General features: G+C 53.8%; 1 protein-coding gene across 4 annotated transcripts in view; it reads right to left on the reverse strand.

Annotated features, from left to right (window-relative positions):
- ERGIC1 (endoplasmic reticulum-golgi intermediate compartment 1) overlaps nucleotides 1–16,744 on the reverse strand; it is a 99,936-nt gene that overhangs the window by 11,558 nt on the left and 71,634 nt on the right. For 3 of the 4 annotated variants that reach the window (XM_032465084.1, XM_032465087.1, XM_032465086.1), the window contains 4 exons: nucleotides 13,843–13,947; nucleotides 10,078–10,138; nucleotides 5,257–5,357; nucleotides 2,638–2,760 (listed from right to left, as the gene is read on the reverse strand). In XM_032465084.1, the coding sequence (XP_032320975.1) occupies nucleotides 2,638–2,760; nucleotides 5,257–5,357; nucleotides 10,078–10,138; nucleotides 13,843–13,947 (390 nt within the window). The remainder of the gene's footprint in view (nucleotides 1–2,637; nucleotides 2,761–5,256; nucleotides 5,358–10,077; nucleotides 10,139–13,842; nucleotides 13,948–16,744) is intronic. The other variant, XM_032465085.1, reaches the window with a different exon arrangement.

Here is a 16,744-nt window from a genome sequence, read left to right on the forward strand (position 1 = left end):
TGGTGGCCAAAAGGAGGAGGAGAAGGTCTCTGGGTGACAAAGGACAGGCTCGTCCCCTGGGACTTCCTGGGAAGAAGTTCTTCGCCATCGAAAGAAGCCACATGGCCTTCATGATCTATGGTATGTTGGGCCCCTCTGCATGTGCAATGCCCTTTGCTAAGACCCTCTCTCTTTCCTTCATCAGTTTAGAAAATGTCTCCCCACCCTTCAAGACCCATCTTGGGGTTTCCTTCTCTGAACTTTCCACACATAGGGGAGCCTTTCCCACCGCGGTGCACGGTGCACAGCTCCATCGGAGCTGTTGCCGGGCGGGGCTGTGGCTCTGTGTGTGCTCGCCCAGCTCCCCCACCAGCTGGGGAGCAGCTGAAGGGCAGGGATTTGGTCCCATTCAGCTACCCCCGCTACCCAGCCTGGTGGGTGGTAAATTCTAGCAAACGTTTAGTGACTAAATGAAATTGCTTCATTTCTCAGCCATTTGCCAAGGGGTTTTAAGGGTCAGAGTCTCAGGTGTCTGGAATGCAGAGCAAACAGGAAGGGGGTCATGAAGACCCTATGGTGAGGTGTGCGCGCAGGGGTTTCCCTGCCACTGTCACTGTCGCGGACCCCAGGTCCTCTGAGGTGCAGACCACACCTGCACAGAGGTGTCTACCTGTAATTTCGTTTCTGTCTTACTCTGGGGCTGCCTTAGGAGTGCTGGCCTAAGAATCAGCGCCAAGACCCGCTTGGGGCGCCACCCTGTGGGAACCTGGGTAAAACCACTTGCTCACAAATTTCCTGATTTGAGGCCAAAGGCTTGGTGCGTCTCCCCCCAAAGTGGTTGACCCAATTCACCCGCGCACCAAACTGCGTCGCGGGTCCCCCTGTTTCGCGCCCTCCTCCCAGTCTTGACAGTGGCAGGTCTGTCATTTCTGCCACTCGACAGGACTGAATCGGGGCTGGTTGTCTTGAATCTCATTCCTCCAGTTTCTAGTGAACTTGGGCACCTTCCACTGCCTGTGTGGTCTCCTCCGTGAGCGGTCCAGCCCTTACCCATTTTCTTTTTGGTCATTTAACTTTTTATTACTGACTTGGAGGAATTTTTTAATGTGGAAATTCTGAAGTGTCCTTTCTTGTACGTGTGGCAAATACTGTCTCCCAATTTGTGCCTGGTGTTTTAGCTTTATGTTAGGTGCCCCTGGTTGATCACAAAAGTTTCACATTTTTTTACGGAGTCAGAGAACAGTAAAAGGCAATTCCGAGGCTCACAGAAGCACCAGAATTTGGACACCCTTAGTATGCACATGGCTTTCTGTAACTGCAGAGCTTCCCTTTCATGGTCTGCTTTGAGTCCCACGAGGCCGTGGGAGGTAGGAAGAGTGGGGACTGTGATTCCTGTTTCACAGATTACATGATGGAGGCTTTGTAGTGGACACTTGGCCTTTCAGCATCCTAGTACCCTTCCTCTTTCTTCTAGTAACTGGCCTCTGATTTTTCTCTTAGGGAACCCCACCCCCTTGCAATCTTTGTCCCTGTGGTCTGGGTGGGGCTGGCCAGCTGGAGCACTTCATTCATCCCCCAGGTCACAAGGATGACATGGGACCTGAGCTGGGCCAATGACAGTGCCATTCTATTCAGGACTTAGGATAGAATTACTGAGAAAGAGGCGTTTTCTACTGGTAAATTCTATTTGAAAATGAAGCCAGTACAGAGGAGAGCAGAATGAAGAGAGACCAAGCGCCTGGATCAAGCCATGCCTGAGGCTCACTTAACCCCTCAGGCCAGCTCGATGTGGGGTTCTCTCTCTGCTGTAACGGAGTCCTTATACAGACCTAGTCAGCGCAGGAAATGAAACAGCTGAGACTGGACACCTAATCCTGAATTGGTATGAAAAGGTGGAGAAGCACAAGACCCCTCCACTCACACCCTTTCACCTGAGGCTCTGCCATAGCATCTGGGCGGCCACTACAGATGGGGGCCTCAGTTTCCAAATCTGTCAGGGAGGGATAATGACCCCATCTCTTCCACCTCCGCTGACTCTGGCTTGCCAAACATCTCCAGGTCTCAGCTGGAGCAGGGCACTGCGATCCTGCTGTTCTGACCCCAAGGACATTTGAATGGGAGGCCAGGATAGTACACTTGGTAGAAATATTCAGCATCAGAGAAAACTGATATCAGCTTGAAACTGCCCCACGGAAAATTGGACTTGGTGGAGACAATGGCAAAAAAGAAAGAAAAGAGAACAGGGAGGAAGGAAAGAAAGAAAAAACCTGACCATAGTAGCAGCTAGAGGTGAAAAACAGACTTGGGGAAAAAATGAGTTAAATCTCCACTGTAAAATCTACACAGAAAAGGATAAGCCCTGCTAAGAATAACTTTCGTAAAGGTTTAAAAAGTGGAGAAAATCACGAACATCTGAGCCATATAAAGAGCTGCTTAAGGAATAGAACTGACTGAGTGGCATTCCTCTCTGAAAAAGATTCGATGACATGCCATCGATATTGACATGATTCTGACGACATTTCTAAACACCCTAGAGACCTTCTGTGAGCAGGCTGAGCCTCTGGCCCTGTGGGCTGCATCCTGCTTCTCTGAGAACTGTGGGGGGCGGGGCAAGAAAAGGAGCCCACAGCAGGCGCCCCCCACTTCCCCACTACTCACCGTGGTGATGAACCTGTACAGAGGCTGCCGTCTCTCTGTGTACTTGACCGTGATGGGGCTGAGGTCATAGCGGAACCAGATGGCGGGGATGATGCGGCCCGTGTGGCTGTAGGCGACGTACTCCTGGGGTAGGAGGAGAGAGAACAGGGGAGGGGGATGTGAGACTCGGACACACAAACTGTGTCTCACGGGGTGGATTGTACAGGGTCCCCAGCAATGCACAAGCACAGGCTCTTCTCTCTCTCCCTTCCAAGAGCCGAGCTCCATGGACCCCCTCCTCTCACACCTCCCACCCCCACCCCCCGAGGCTCTGCCATAGCACCTGGGTGGCCACTGAGCTGGGGGCGTTTGGGACACTATTGGCTGCTTGGAAATTGACAGTTTGACCCTGGAGGCAGCACCAGAATCAATATGAGACTGAGTCCAGAGATGTCAAGGGACAAGCATGACCTGGGCTGAGTCTGAGTAAAGGCTTAGTAGCCCCTTCAACTCCTGGGGCATGCAGAGTGCATCCATTTACCCGGTGATAGTTCACTGAGCAGCTCTCCCGTGTGCTGGCCCCATGCTGGCTGCAGGGGGACCCTGAGGGGAGCATGCCCCGCCCCATCCCCAGAGGGGCTTACAGTCAGGAGCAGGAGGCAGCATCATCCGTGCCCTGACTGAGGGACACGGAGCGCTGACGGGGCTGTGAACGAACGGCCACAGCTCCCCCGGGGCGTCTGGAGGATGAGACAGTCTAACGCCACACACGACGTCCCGAGGAGGGGTTGTGTGAGAGAGAGGGGGGTGGGGGGTGAATTTCTACAAAGCAGGAACACAGAACTGGAAAGTCAGAGGGCACAGCCGGGACTCCAAGGATGCCGAGGGGCTGAATTAACAGTGTGTCTGTCCACTTCAGAACGCTGGAAACCTCGGGGCTACTCTCACTCGTCTACAGTAACTGGAGACCAAACTAATGCCCCAACCCCAAATACTAAGACCTAAGCCCTGTGGCTTCTCTGGGGACAACCCTGGGACGTGCCCTCTGCTGGGGAGCCAGCGGCCCCGGATGGGCGCAGCCGCCCTCACTCAAGGGGCAGGCTGGGCCAAGGCCACAGAGGGCTGAGCAAGCAGTTCTGGCCACTGGGCCTTCGCCAAAGCCTCAGGGGAAGGAGACTTGGGCAAAACAAGATCAGTTTTCTCCAGGGAGAGCTGATGGGGCCATAGCCCAGTGCTGACGGACGGAGGAAAACAAAAAGCAAAAAAAAAAAAGCAGCAGTAGGTCCCATTTACCCAAGGCCTTCTTCGTGGGCTAGCTAGTTTTAAAAGCATTGCCTCATTGGATGGCGACCTTATGAGGCGGGCACCATCCCCATTTATAAAGTGAGTACACTAAGGCACAGAGCGGTTATGTGACTTGTCCCAGGTCCCAGAGCCGGTGAGTGACTGCGCTGGCTTTGAGCCGGAAGTTTGCTCCCCAGCCCTCGCTCTTTCTGCTCAGTCTGCCTCCGCCTTCTCCCATCTGTCAGATGCTGTCAGCACTTGAGGGTCCCAGCGAGATGCCCTCCGAGAAAAAGGACGTCTGCTCCAGCTACACCGGAGCATCAGCGCAGGTGGATCAGAGAAGGGGGACCCCAAGTCCCCCGAGAGAGAGTAGCTCCCAGCCCGGCAGACTCAGAGGCCTCTCTTTCAGACTGAGTAGGTGATGTGATCAAGAGGCCAGATTCTGGAGCCGGAGGAGAAGCTGGTTCTAAGACCCACTCAGCCACTTTATAGCTCCAGGACCACCTCTCAGCACCTCAGTGGCCAAATCTGTACAATGGGGACAATAACAGTCCCAATGTCAGAGCTGTCATGATGACTGAAAAAGATGTTGGAGGCAGAGCGCGTAGCACAATGTCCAGCTTGCGGAAAGCACCCCATAAATGGTAACTGCTACTCTTACTGTGATTATTATTAGAGCCAAACAATATATCACTTATAAGGGGTTTGCACAGTCTTGGAACAGAAGAGAAAGGAGACTCCTGATAGGAAGGGGGTCTATCTGGGGGGGGGGGGCTCAACCAACCGGTTTCAAGCATTCATGTCCCATGGGCAGGGTCATCTCGTGGAAGCTGAGGCTATTTCGGTTTGAAACTGTCTGTCACCCTGTTCTGCTGGTTCTGACTGTGCTCTGCTTTCCACCAAGACCTGCCTGCTTCTCCGTGACTCTGAGTGTTGGGGTCCTGGGACATACCTGCTAACCAATGGCCATCTGGTGTGATTCAAGGGCATCATGATTTTGGATAAAGCTTGTGCCCTAAGAGCCAGAGCATCTGTTCTGTGCTAACCAATCAGGGTCCTGTATCTTAAGGACTGGGGCCAGATGCAGGGGCTGTGGGGATGGACCTTTGGGGCAGGCCACCCGCCTGCTCTTTCTCAAACAGACCACACACTATCTCCTGGTGAGATTTCTTCCCCTTGACTCTGAGGCTGGCCTCCCATCTTTACCCAGGGACAGAGCCAGGCCAGAGCACCCTACCCCAGGAAAAGCCCGGTGAAGGAAAACAGAGGAAAGCATGCCCAGACACGTGTCACCTCCGCTCTCAGCCAGCAGAGGGCGCAATTGCACGCAGCTGGGCGCAGCTGCCGCTGGGGTACCTTGTTGGCCACCGTGTACTGGTAGGAGTACCGCTGCTTGCCACTCTTGTCCTCGTAAACCGTGGGCACGATCTTCAAGATGTAGTCGTGGGAGGCGAGGGCTGCGGGAAGGACAGAGCGGCATGAAGCAGGGGGATGGGCACTGCCCAGCAGGCAGCTCTTTCTAGGTCATTCCAACCCTAAGCCTGCTTGGCATCGAGGGGATTCAGCCTCCACAGTTTCACCACCAAACGACACTTCCTCATTTTCTCCCTCTGGACACCAGGAATTGATGGACACCTCCACCCATCAGGGTCTTTACTCCTGCACTGCATACAATAATAAATTCTAGAAACAACCCAAAGTTCCCTCAATAGGGCTGTTAGGGGGAGGGAGGGTTTGGCTCAGTGGTAGAGCACATGCTGAGCATGCATGAGGCCCCAGGTTCAATCTCCAGTACCTCCATTAAAAATAAAGAACAGGGAAACTGTTGAAGAGAGGGTGCTGGGAGAGGCCACTCTCCAAGAGGTATTTTGAAGTGTAAAGAACTAAGTCACAGACAAGGGGAAATCACGTGTTTCCGTGTACTGGGGGCAGGGAAGACCCACTCTTCTCTCTATAGGCATGAATACACAGAAGAATTTTCTGGAAAGATGCCCAAGAAACAATTAGCAATTGTAGTCTCTGGGGAGGAAGGCAGCATTTGAAAAAGATCACATGTCACTGTGCACCCTCTGATCCTGTTTGAATATTGCTACTTTTGAAACAAACTGGGTTTATGTTTTTAAAAAGAGCCCACCGACCAGAAAAACTGCATCTATAAAGAACTGATTAATTTTTCCCCCCATTTTCAATTAATGGGAGATCAGTTCTCGCTCTACTCAGTCCTGTCATCTTCCACTGAAACTCTTACCCCCTCCTCGCTGGATGGAGGAGGCGGCGGTGGTCAGGGACCGAGCCTTACTCATCTCCGTGTCCCCAGAACCCTGTGCAGAGCTTGGTACAGAGTGGACAGTGGCAAATGCTTATTGAATGAATGAACGGATGGAGGGATGACTGGTCAGAGGCATGAATGGAAGAACAGATGACTCAGCTTCTGATAAGCATGAGGTAACCGGAATCAAACTGCTCAGCTGATAGATCGCTGGCCCAGAGCTGCTGATACCACCCGGGAAAGGTGTATTCCCTCGGGCCTTCTGGGATGCTAGGGAGAGCTCAAGGGCCCCTCTGTTCCTGCCTTCTAGAATCTGGGGTCAGGGGCCATGCAGCTAAAACACAGAAATTTAGGCTTATGGGCTCTACTCCTGGTCTTCTGGCTGAGTCACTCCTGTTTCCTAGAACTCATCTTCTGTAAGAGGGCAGGGGACGCAGACGGCGTCCCCTGCCTCTTCCTGCCAGTACCACATCTTAGTAAGGAAAGGACAGTGTTTTCTGAACTGCCTTGAGATCCGACTCCTCTAAAAACTTCGGAAAAGTCCTGCAGCGTCAGGGCTAAGCCCATGAGGACCCCAACCGCCCTCTGCTCAACACCGCCAACGCTCAGCTATCAGGAGCACTGAGGCCACCAGGATTTAAAAGGTAGACACCTGGGCCTCACCACTGAAGATTCTGCTCACTGGGTCTGGCGTGGGGGTCAGAATCTGCCTTTTTTTAATTAAAAAATCTTTTTTAGACTTTTTTTTTCTTGAAGGGGGAGGTAATTAGGTTTATTTATCTAATGGAGGTACTGGGGATTGAACCCAGGACCTCGTGCATGCTTAGCACGTGCTCTACCACTGAGCTACACCCTCCCCCCACAAGAATCTGCATTTTAAACCAGAAGCCCAAATGCCCATCGCCCCTCATTAAAAACTTGGAGGAACAAGAGAGTGATGCCTTATGAACATCACACCTATAATGGTTCTGTTACAACTTGCGCGATACACAGGTGATCGTAAAGAAAAAAACATCACCCACAAATCCACTCTTCACAGAAAACTGTAGGTTCACATCCTCATGTATAAACTACCAGATTTCTATTTATATGTATATTTATGTTTCCCTAAAACTGGATCATACTGAACCTTCTTCTGAGCACTGAACACCCTAGGCAGTGTTTCAGGTCTGAGACACAGTGCAAGCTCTACCTCACTGGTTTTATCCACCATCGTATCCCCTCCCACAGTGCCAGGCACACAGTAGGTGCTCAGTAACTGTTTGCTGCCTGAACACCAGCGAGGTTCTGACACAGGACCGTCCGCAGCCGCACGTGCCCCACAGTGTGGCCACGTACAATGTGCATAACCAGGCTCTGGGGCTAGACACTGATGCTGTGGCTCATTTTCACTCCTATAAACAATGACCTAATGACCATTATCTCCCTAAATCCATGCACATTCTCTTAATCGTTCCCTGAGCTCACTCTCCTATGAGTAGAATTGATGACTCAAAGGCAGTGACCATTTTTAAGGCCTTTGGTACAATTTGCCAAACGCCACTGGAAACACAGCACCTAATGACACCCACGTGGGTTCCTGGGCAGAGGACCCTTCCTTGGGGCTGCTGGCTCCAACCTGATCCAGGCGGGCCCACGTGCCCCTCCCGCTCCCTCCCTCCCTCCAAACATCTTACTATGGAAAAATTCAAACATATACGGGGAACTGTACTGAGGAACATGCAGGTACCCATTCTCCAGCCTCAGCAATCAACAACACATGTCCAATTTTGCTTCCTCTCTGCCCTACTGCTCCTCCTCCTTCATTTTATTTTGAAGCAAATCCCAGACATCACATCAATTCATCCACAGATATTTTCATTATGTCTCAAGAAAAGACTCTTAAAAAAAACCACCACCACCACCTTAATGCCATCATCACAGCTAAAACATCAACAGTCACAGTATCTTCAGATTGGTCTGCACAAAGAAGAAAAACAGGTCTGTTGCTGGGCGTGGGGGTGACTGTAGATAAGGTGGTCAGGAAGGGCCTCTCTGAGGTGGTGGCATTTGAGCTGAGACCTGAATGACAAGAAGCAGCCCCTGTGGGAGACCTGGGAGCAGAGGGACCCGCAGAGGCGAAGCGCCCAGTGTGGGCGACCGGGCTGCAGGGCTGAGGAGATGAGAGGCCGCCCTACCCTGGCGGTCTGCCGCCTGATCTAACGCAGCTCTCTCTCCACGGATGCGGCCTGAGATGGCTTTGTTCGGGAGCCCAGGAGCAGGCAAGGCTTTCTGCCCACGTCCTCCATCGGCTTGCACACTCTGAGGTCTTCCAAGCTTGAGCCTCTTCCAACAGCAGGCAGCCAGGGGCCAGTGCGAGCTGCAAGCAGGTGGGCGGCCCCCCTTGGGACCACACGCTGCCCTCACACAACCACGATGACTACCCCCCCATACGAAGAATCGACGCCTTCCCTTAGCATCAGACACCTGCGTGAAAGCCAGGAGCGACTGTCACACACTCAGGCGCCGCTGGAGGCAGCCTGAAAGGGCACGGACCCAGTGGGAAGCAACGCGGTAATGTTGCTTACTGGTAAAGCAAATTCCATCAGTCTCGGGGGCATCACTGCACTGCTGAAAACCAGGAACAGACACTTTCCATGAAAAGACAGAGTGCCTTAATAAAGCACCGCAGAGCTGCTAGGTGGGCAACCGTGGCTCTGTCACCAGAGGAAAAACTGTACCCGAACTGTGGTTTTGTAGTAACACCATGTACCAAAGTCAGAAGGTCGGCTGCTATCTGTGTTCGGAAAAACCAACTTCCGCTCACGGACAAGGATCCCCAGCGACACGGGGAAATGAAAAGCTTGAGTGGTTGGGGCGGGGACAGGTCATGGAGGTTCGGCTCCTTTTATTGTTTTGCTTTATTGCTCTTCGCAGATACTGATTTTTTTTTTTTTTTAGCAAATTGAAGTTTGTGGCAACTTGTCAGATGATGGTTAGCATTTTTTTTTAAGCGATAAAGGATTTTTAACATTAAGGTATTTCCACTGTTTTAAAAGATATAATGCTACTGCACACTTAACAGACTGCAGCATAGTGTAAACATAACTTTTCCATGCACTCGGAAATCAAAAAATTTGTGTAACTCGCTTTAACTGTGATATTTGCTTCACTGAGGTGGTCCAGAAACAGATCTGCAATATCTCTAAGGTCTGCTTAGAAATATATTTTAAGAAGTGATTAAAGACATCTGGGGGCAAGGTGAGCTCTGGTGAGAAAAGAAAAGTCTTGGTAACCGTCCTGCAGGATCCAGAGGGCGGATCCACTTGAGCGGACAGACCTCCCAGACCCGTTCCGTTCAGGCCTCACGCGTGTGTGTGCGTGTGTCTAGGTATGCACGCTCTTCTGCTGGTGTGTAAAGACGTGGCACTCTCTTTAATCTGGGCCGAGGTGCCAGGGAGCCCAGGAAAGAGACGGTTCAGGGAGGGGCCATTTGTGGGTGGGAGGGGCCCACGCAGGAGGGGGGCGGGGTGGGGGCCGCCCAGGTGGCCTGACCTGACTGAGCCACCCACAGCCCTGTTCTCCTGGGTGCCACCTGGAGCCAGGATGAATTCTGGCTGTGTCATCACTCCCTGTGGGATCTAGGGTGATTATCTCAACCAAGAACCACTATGTGGCAGTGATGATAATAATAATACTGTAACAGCCGGTATTCATGGGGCGCGCCACAACTCCCCGGCTCCAGGTCATTTTCCTTCCCTTCTCTGTAAGATACGGATCTTTCCACTGCCTCTCAGGCCAGCAGCGGGAAGGAAGCGTGAACAGCTTGGCTCACAGCGAGGCTGCCTCCGTTCTCCCGCACTCCCTCTCTGCGGCCCTGGGAAACCCGGGCCAGAAAGCTGTTCCCAGTGCAGGCATGAGATACATACGGTTGGAGGTGAGTCTGTCTGCTCCCCCGAGCGCGTTGAAGGCTCCGTGGACGTTCTGGACCTGTGGAGAAGCACAGAGAGGGACTGACCCCAGGATGCTGCCACCTCTAGGCCTGGCCTTGGCTGTGGGGGAATGACCAGGTGCCACCTGGTCCCGGGACCCTGTCCATGTGTAAAACGGAGATCCAGTGTGGTCTGTCTCTAGAGAAGTTGTGGGGAGCAAGACACAGACACAGCAGAGGCCTGGAACCCAGGAGGCACTAGCTTGCTTACCATCTTGAGCACTTACAACTATGAGGCATTCGGGCCTGTGTACCTAGTGTCATCTCATTGAATGCCCCTAATGAGGTACCATGGGCCCATTTTACAGAAGAGCAAGTCAAGGTTTGGAGAAGCACCAAACCACTGATAAGTGGCTGAACTGAACTCTGAACTCAGGTCTATCTGACCTCAAGCCTGGGCTCTTTCCATCAGACCACGCAGAAAACTCAAGTAAAGCTGCGCTGGGTCCCAGTATGCTCCTCCTGAGACCACACAGCCCTCTGAAAGAGGACCCGGGCTGCTGGCCTCCCACCTCGTCTGCTGTGGGGAATGTATAGCAGCTGTGAAGAGATTTCTCCTCTAGGCAGCCGGCCCCGTGGTGTTGCCCTGGCAGTGGCTGCTGTAAAGTGGGGCTGAAGGGCACATCCCACCTCTCCTCCGAGGACAGTGGGACACCAGGTCAGCCTCAAGGAGAATCTAAGGCAGGACAAAGCATGCCCAGTACACAGGGCATGTCACCATGGATTTGACTAATGGGGGCTGCCGAGCTGGATATCCTGGAGGGCTTCCTGGAGGAAGTGACACGGACACCACGGTCTGTAGGAAAGTGGAAAGTTAATCAGACAAGCAGCACATGCAAACGTGAGTCTGGAGACTGAGAAACAGACAGAGCCCATGTGGCCCTAGAGAGGAAGAGGGTAAGGAGTGGAAGGAAAGAGGTCAGAGAGGTAGGAGGGGACAGGCTCCTACAGGGAGGGCCACTCCAGGAACAGTGGGGAACCTGACACCTGATTCTGGTTTCAGATGGCTGATGTTCACTGAGCACTTAACAGAACGGTGCACTCAACAAGCCCAAAGGGAAGTTTGTTCATTGCAGCCTAGGGATCGACCATCTAAAGACTTTGTTTCTCACCCAAGAGGATGGTGCTTGTGGAGACAAGAGTGCTGGAATGTTCCCTCACATCATCGCGCATCAGCGTTTTATCTCACATTATTTGATTACTTTCTGTCTGCTCCTCTGGACTATATACTCCACGTGGGCAGGGACCACACTCGTCCTCACCAATGTGTGCAAGAACTGGCATATAGCAGATACTCAGTAAATATTTGCTGAATGGATGGATGGGTTACCGATGGGTAGTTGGACCCTCAGCTAAGTGTGCTACATTTTTGAAAAATCCTATTTCCACCATAAGGACCGAGCAGAAGGCTGTTACTGTCCTCCTGTTCTGCAGTGGCCGACAGCAGTGCAAGACTGCCCCCTTCTCCTCTCCTCCCCCTGCCCTGCCTCAGTTGGGTCCCATCCCCTGGCCTTGGTTACAGCCCTTCCCTCACCTCCCTACCTGCAGCCTTGCCTCATGGCCCATCTTCCCCACGGCAGGTGGGTGCTCTTTCTATGGGCTTCAGCCCTGCCTGGGATGTGTCAGCTCCTGCCTCAGTGGGCTGGGGACCACCCCACGTCTGTCTCCCCATGGCTGTATGAGCCCCTGTGGGCCAGCAACATCTTATCCTGCAGGGCCTGGTGCAGAGTGAGGGCGCGGGTGACAATGCTCATAGGTCATTTCACTGACCGCTGACTCTGTGCGAGGCAATTCTAAGAGCTTCACGTGCCATTAGCTCATTTTATCTTCACTACAGTCCTATGAGGCAGGTACAATCATTGTCCCCATTTTACAGGTGAGATAACTGAGGCTTAGTAAGAATAATTTGTCCAAGGTCACACAACTGGTAAGTGGTGGAGCCAGTATGTGAACCCAGAAAAGCAAGTGGGGAACTGGCACACAGTAGTCCTCTGGATGGAGCAGTGGTGTGAATCCTGCGTGAATCCGCCTGCAGGGAGTGAGCCCACGGTCCCAGGGTAGGACGTGCTTCACGGAGTGTGTGGACAGCAAGTCCGGCCCAGGGAGCCCAGGCCTTCTCTGTTTCTATGCCCTGTCCCCAAGAGGAAAACCTCTGGGGCCTCCAAAGGGACTGGGAAGGCAATGACAGGGCCACTCCTGCTGGGCACAAGATGCCCCGGGAAAGCGGCGGGAGAAACGTGGAGGGACGGAAGCGTGAGAGCGCACATGTGCTTGAGGGACAGCTTACTGGAGGCGGGACCCGCCGTGCAGTCCGCAGCCAGACTCTGGATTCAGACCCAGGCTCTGTAACAGGCTGCACACTCCCTGTGCCTCAGTTTCCTCATTTGAAAAATGGGGACAATATAGTATCTACCTCTGGGGCTGCTGACAGAGTGAAAGAGGATCGTGCTTGTGAAGTAAGCTGCTCGGCGCACACAAAGCATTCAGCCGGCATCAGGCATTCTTGCGGCAGGTGGATGCACGCGGCAGGTTCACGTAAGAGGGGCAGTGTGAGCAGGAGTGAGTGCGTGTGGGTCTGTGTGTGAGATGTTCCCGCCCGGGTGAGTCTGTGCGTATCTCTGGGTGAGGTGTGTGTGCAGGGATGACTGTGCTGGGCAGGGGGCAGGGGATGCTTACGAGAAAGTTGTACACCTGGGTGTGTGCGCTGTGTTTGTGTGAGGTCTGAGTGGGTGTGAGTGTGTGCACATGTGGTGTGTGTGCTCAGAGTGTGGTCTCAGTACATATACAAGCACGCATATGCCAGGGTACACCTTTCAGTGCGTGTCTGATGAGTGTGTGCGTGAGTCTGAGCAGACGTGTGCACACGGGTGTTAGAACAGTGTGTGTGCGTGTGCTCATGGGCCTGTGTGTGCCCCATGTTCACATCACCGTGCCTGGAGGGCACCCACCTAGCAACCTCAACCAGGAAGCAGGGTTCTCATCAAGCAAGGCTTGGGGTCAGGAGCTGGGGTTGCAAAGCCAGCGCTGTGGCTGGAGCAGTTTCTTCTGCTTCTGAGCCTTGAGTCCCTCTTTGTCACACAGGGTGCAACAATTCTCCTGCGGCCCTGTGGTGCTGGGGGTAGAGACAGGGAGAGTCACAGCTCCCCTGCCTGCAGCCGGCAGAGATCAGGGCTCAGTATCTGCATGAGGAGGAGACTGCGGGCGGGGCCTGCTGGAGGTGGCCTCTCCATCAAAATCGCAAGGACTTTCAGAATACTTCATTCACGCCTATGTGGTGGACGTGGGCACTGACAGTGCGGTGGCCAGTGTGCTGGACTCTGGGGTCAGACACACCTGCTGGGGGACCCTGGACAAATGGCTTCTCTGGACCCAGCTCCAGGTCTGTAAAATGCGGTGTCCCCTCCTGCCTCATCAGGCTGCCCTGGCAGACAGAAAGCACTAACACTGAGTACTTGCTCATGAAGGTGAGTCCTTTCCCCCAGGCCCTGGTCTCAAGCTGAGGTTCTGCGTTCAGTGCAGCATTGACAACACGGCAGCCGTATGTTCAGAAGTAATACAGGGGCTGTTTGACGGAGCAGAGGCTCGAAGAGGGGGGACCCCCTTGGAGGGCATCTCTCTGCGCCCAGGGAGGGCAGAAGCCTCTGGTGATGCGGCCCCTGGATGCCCACCCCCAGCTGCGCCGCCTTGAGTGTGCTCCGCTCACCTGTAGCGTGTCCCCAAAGGAGAGTTTATGGATGATGTGGGTCATGTCCGGGTTCTGTGGCTGTGCTGTGGCACTGTGTGTGGACACGTGGAAGTTGCCCGGGACCTGGGGGAGAGATGCAAGTTTCAGGAGTTGAGTTGGCTGCCCCAGAGGGTGGGCTGCAGGGCATCACCCTGGGCTCAGACAGATCTGGGTTTGGATCCCAGCTGGGCCATGGGACTTTGTAGGAGTCATGCCCTCTCTGAGCCTCAGCCCTCTCATCTGTAGAAAGGGGGTCACAACCGTGGCTGCCCTAGGGGGATGCAGGGCTCTAGGGTGGGAGGATGTGCGTGAAGTGCCCAGCTGGGCACCTGGCACAAGACTAGGGCTTGAAAAGGCAGCTGCCCCCATCAACTCCCTAGCTGTTCACCCCCCAGAGGGGTCAGGGAACGACCTCTAGGCCTGCAGACTAACAGAGCTTTCTCGAACTCCAGATCAACATCATCAGCCACCCAAACCTGCCCCGTCACCCTAGACTGGGGGATCCTCAAAGGCGAGACTGCAGTGGCCTCCTTTGCTCCCTGGGTCTCGAGGCCTCGCAGAGCGCCGCCAGTGAGAGGGCCTGAATGAAAGCTGACTGTGGGTTCTCCTGGGGCCTCCCCTTTCACCAAAAGGCCTCTCCTCCCGGCTGCGCTGGCCCTGTCCTTCTCGCACACTGACGTCCCACCCATCAGGGGATGCTGTCAGCTCCACCTTCAAGATGCCCAGTGTCTGACGCCTCCCGCCTCCACTGCCCCCCTGGACTGGACGCGGAGGCAGCCTCCCTCCTGGGCTTCCAGCTTCCATCCCTGGTGCCCCCAGGCCTTTACCCAATAGTTGCCAGAGGGGGCCTTTTGAACCTGCATTTGATCCTGTCACTCCTCTGCTCAGGACCCTTCAAGGCCTCTGGTGTCTTGAGTTGAAGCCACGTCTCCAGTCCTCCTCCGCTTTCTCCCTCTGGCCACGCTGGCCTCCCTGCTGCACCGGGAACAAGGTCCCACCTCGGGCCTTTGTGCCCGCGTCCCCTTCCTAGAACCCTCTTCCACAAGGCTCTCCCTCTGGCCTCGGCTCTGGGGCCCCCGACCCCCATCCCCCAAGCCCCTAACCCTGCTAAAGCACTCACATCACCTGCCACCCGGCCTCATCTCGTCTTCACCTGTCTCCTCCCATAAGAAGAATGTACACACCACACTGGTGGGGATTTTTGTCTGATTTGATACTGTATTCACCTGGCACGGAACAGGCGCTCAGTAAATACGTACTGGATGAATGGAAGAACGAGTAAATGACCTTACTCCCTAAAACATCACTTTTGGCTTTGGTGCCTGATAATTCCCATTTTATAGAAAAGGAAACTGAGGCTCAGAGCAGTGAAGAAAACTGCTCACATCACACATTAAAACTGAGGCCATTAACTTCAGCAGCCCTGGGCTGATGGCCACGTGGAGCCAGGCCTTCAGGAGGCGCCGGGCTTGGGGAGATGACTCAGACGAGAGCCTGGCCCTGGAAGAGCCCCTGCTGGGCTTGCTGTGACACAGCTTGGAACAGAAGATGAGACTGCGTGACCCACACTGGACCAGAGGGATGCAAAGACCGTAGGACCGCGGGGGGGGGGGGCCCTCAGTTCTGCTGGGGATGTTCAGGGACGGCTTCTCAGGGGAAAGAACACCCTATGCTAAGGCTCTAAAGACGAGTACACATTTCTCAGGAATAGAAGGTACAGCATCTGGGCAGAAGGAACAGCATGAAGTGCGGAGGTCAGAAATTGCACAGTGGTGGGCATGTGTAAGGAACTAGAAGAATTTGGTATTAGTGAACCCCGAATAAAAGAAAGGATTGGGGGAGTGACCGCAGCAGGAAACAAAGACGCATAAGAGGGAGCTGGGGCTGTTTAGCAAAGACCCCAACATCACAATGAAAAGCTCAGGGTTTATTTCGTTCCAGCTCAACAAAGGTTTAGCAAGCTGCACTGGGGGAAGGAATAGGGCTTATGGCTTAGCACAGAGCAGCCCATCAAAGTCTGCTTACTCTGTAAGCATGCCTGTCTCAAACACAAAGTTGTGGGCTTCCTCCTGGAATAGTCTTGTCTTCATGAGGACCGGAGCTCTGGACTGACATGGGAGGTCCCAGGCTCACAGGGCATGGCCCTGCCTCAGTGAGCTCACCGTGCAGTGTGCCACGGGCTGAATGGTGCCCAGGGGGCTCGGAGGAGGATGCAACCCGCTGGGTCTGGCGTGAACAGGAGCAACAGCTCAGCAGGATCTCCCTGGAGGGAGAGCATCGCCCACTTCAGGGGCCCAATTACCCGTGGCAGAGTAGCCGCTGGGTGCCACGTACAGGCTCCGGTCCGGCTCCGCTTCCCAGCTGGGGGGCCTTGGGCAAGGTCAGCAACCAGTCTGGGCCTCAGTTTCCCCATCAGCAAAATGGGGATAATTAACCACAAAGGGTGAGGATTAAATGAGGTGATGAATACAAAGTCAATGGCAGGTGCTACTGGGTTGGGTTCAGAGAATGAATGCGTTTGAGCCAAGAGAGAAGGACCCTCCCGGAAGAGGGAACAAGGATGTATACGGTCAGGGTGTGGGAAAAGACACACTGTATTTTAAAAATATTTTTAACTTCATTTTTAGTTACATAAATAACACCTGGATATATTTTCACTGCAAAAATTTCACATGGCAAAGTCAGAACTCAAGTCCCCGTTGCCCACCGCCCCCGGAAGTAAGACAGCAACAATGCCCCGCGTGTGTCCTTCAGAGCTTTTCTGTGCAGTGACACGGGGCCTCCCGGGGACAAGGCTGTGGGCAGAGTTCAGAATCGGGTTTGGGGCCTGGGCCTCACGCTCCCAGAGTTAGGTGAGTCAAGAAGGCTGGCTCCCGCACGC

The sequence above is a fragment of the Camelus ferus genome, chromosome 22 (assembly GCF_009834535.1).
Source record: "Camelus ferus isolate YT-003-E chromosome 22, BCGSAC_Cfer_1.0, whole genome shotgun sequence".
Taxonomy (NCBI): Eukaryota; Metazoa; Chordata; class Mammalia; order Artiodactyla; family Camelidae; genus Camelus; species Camelus ferus.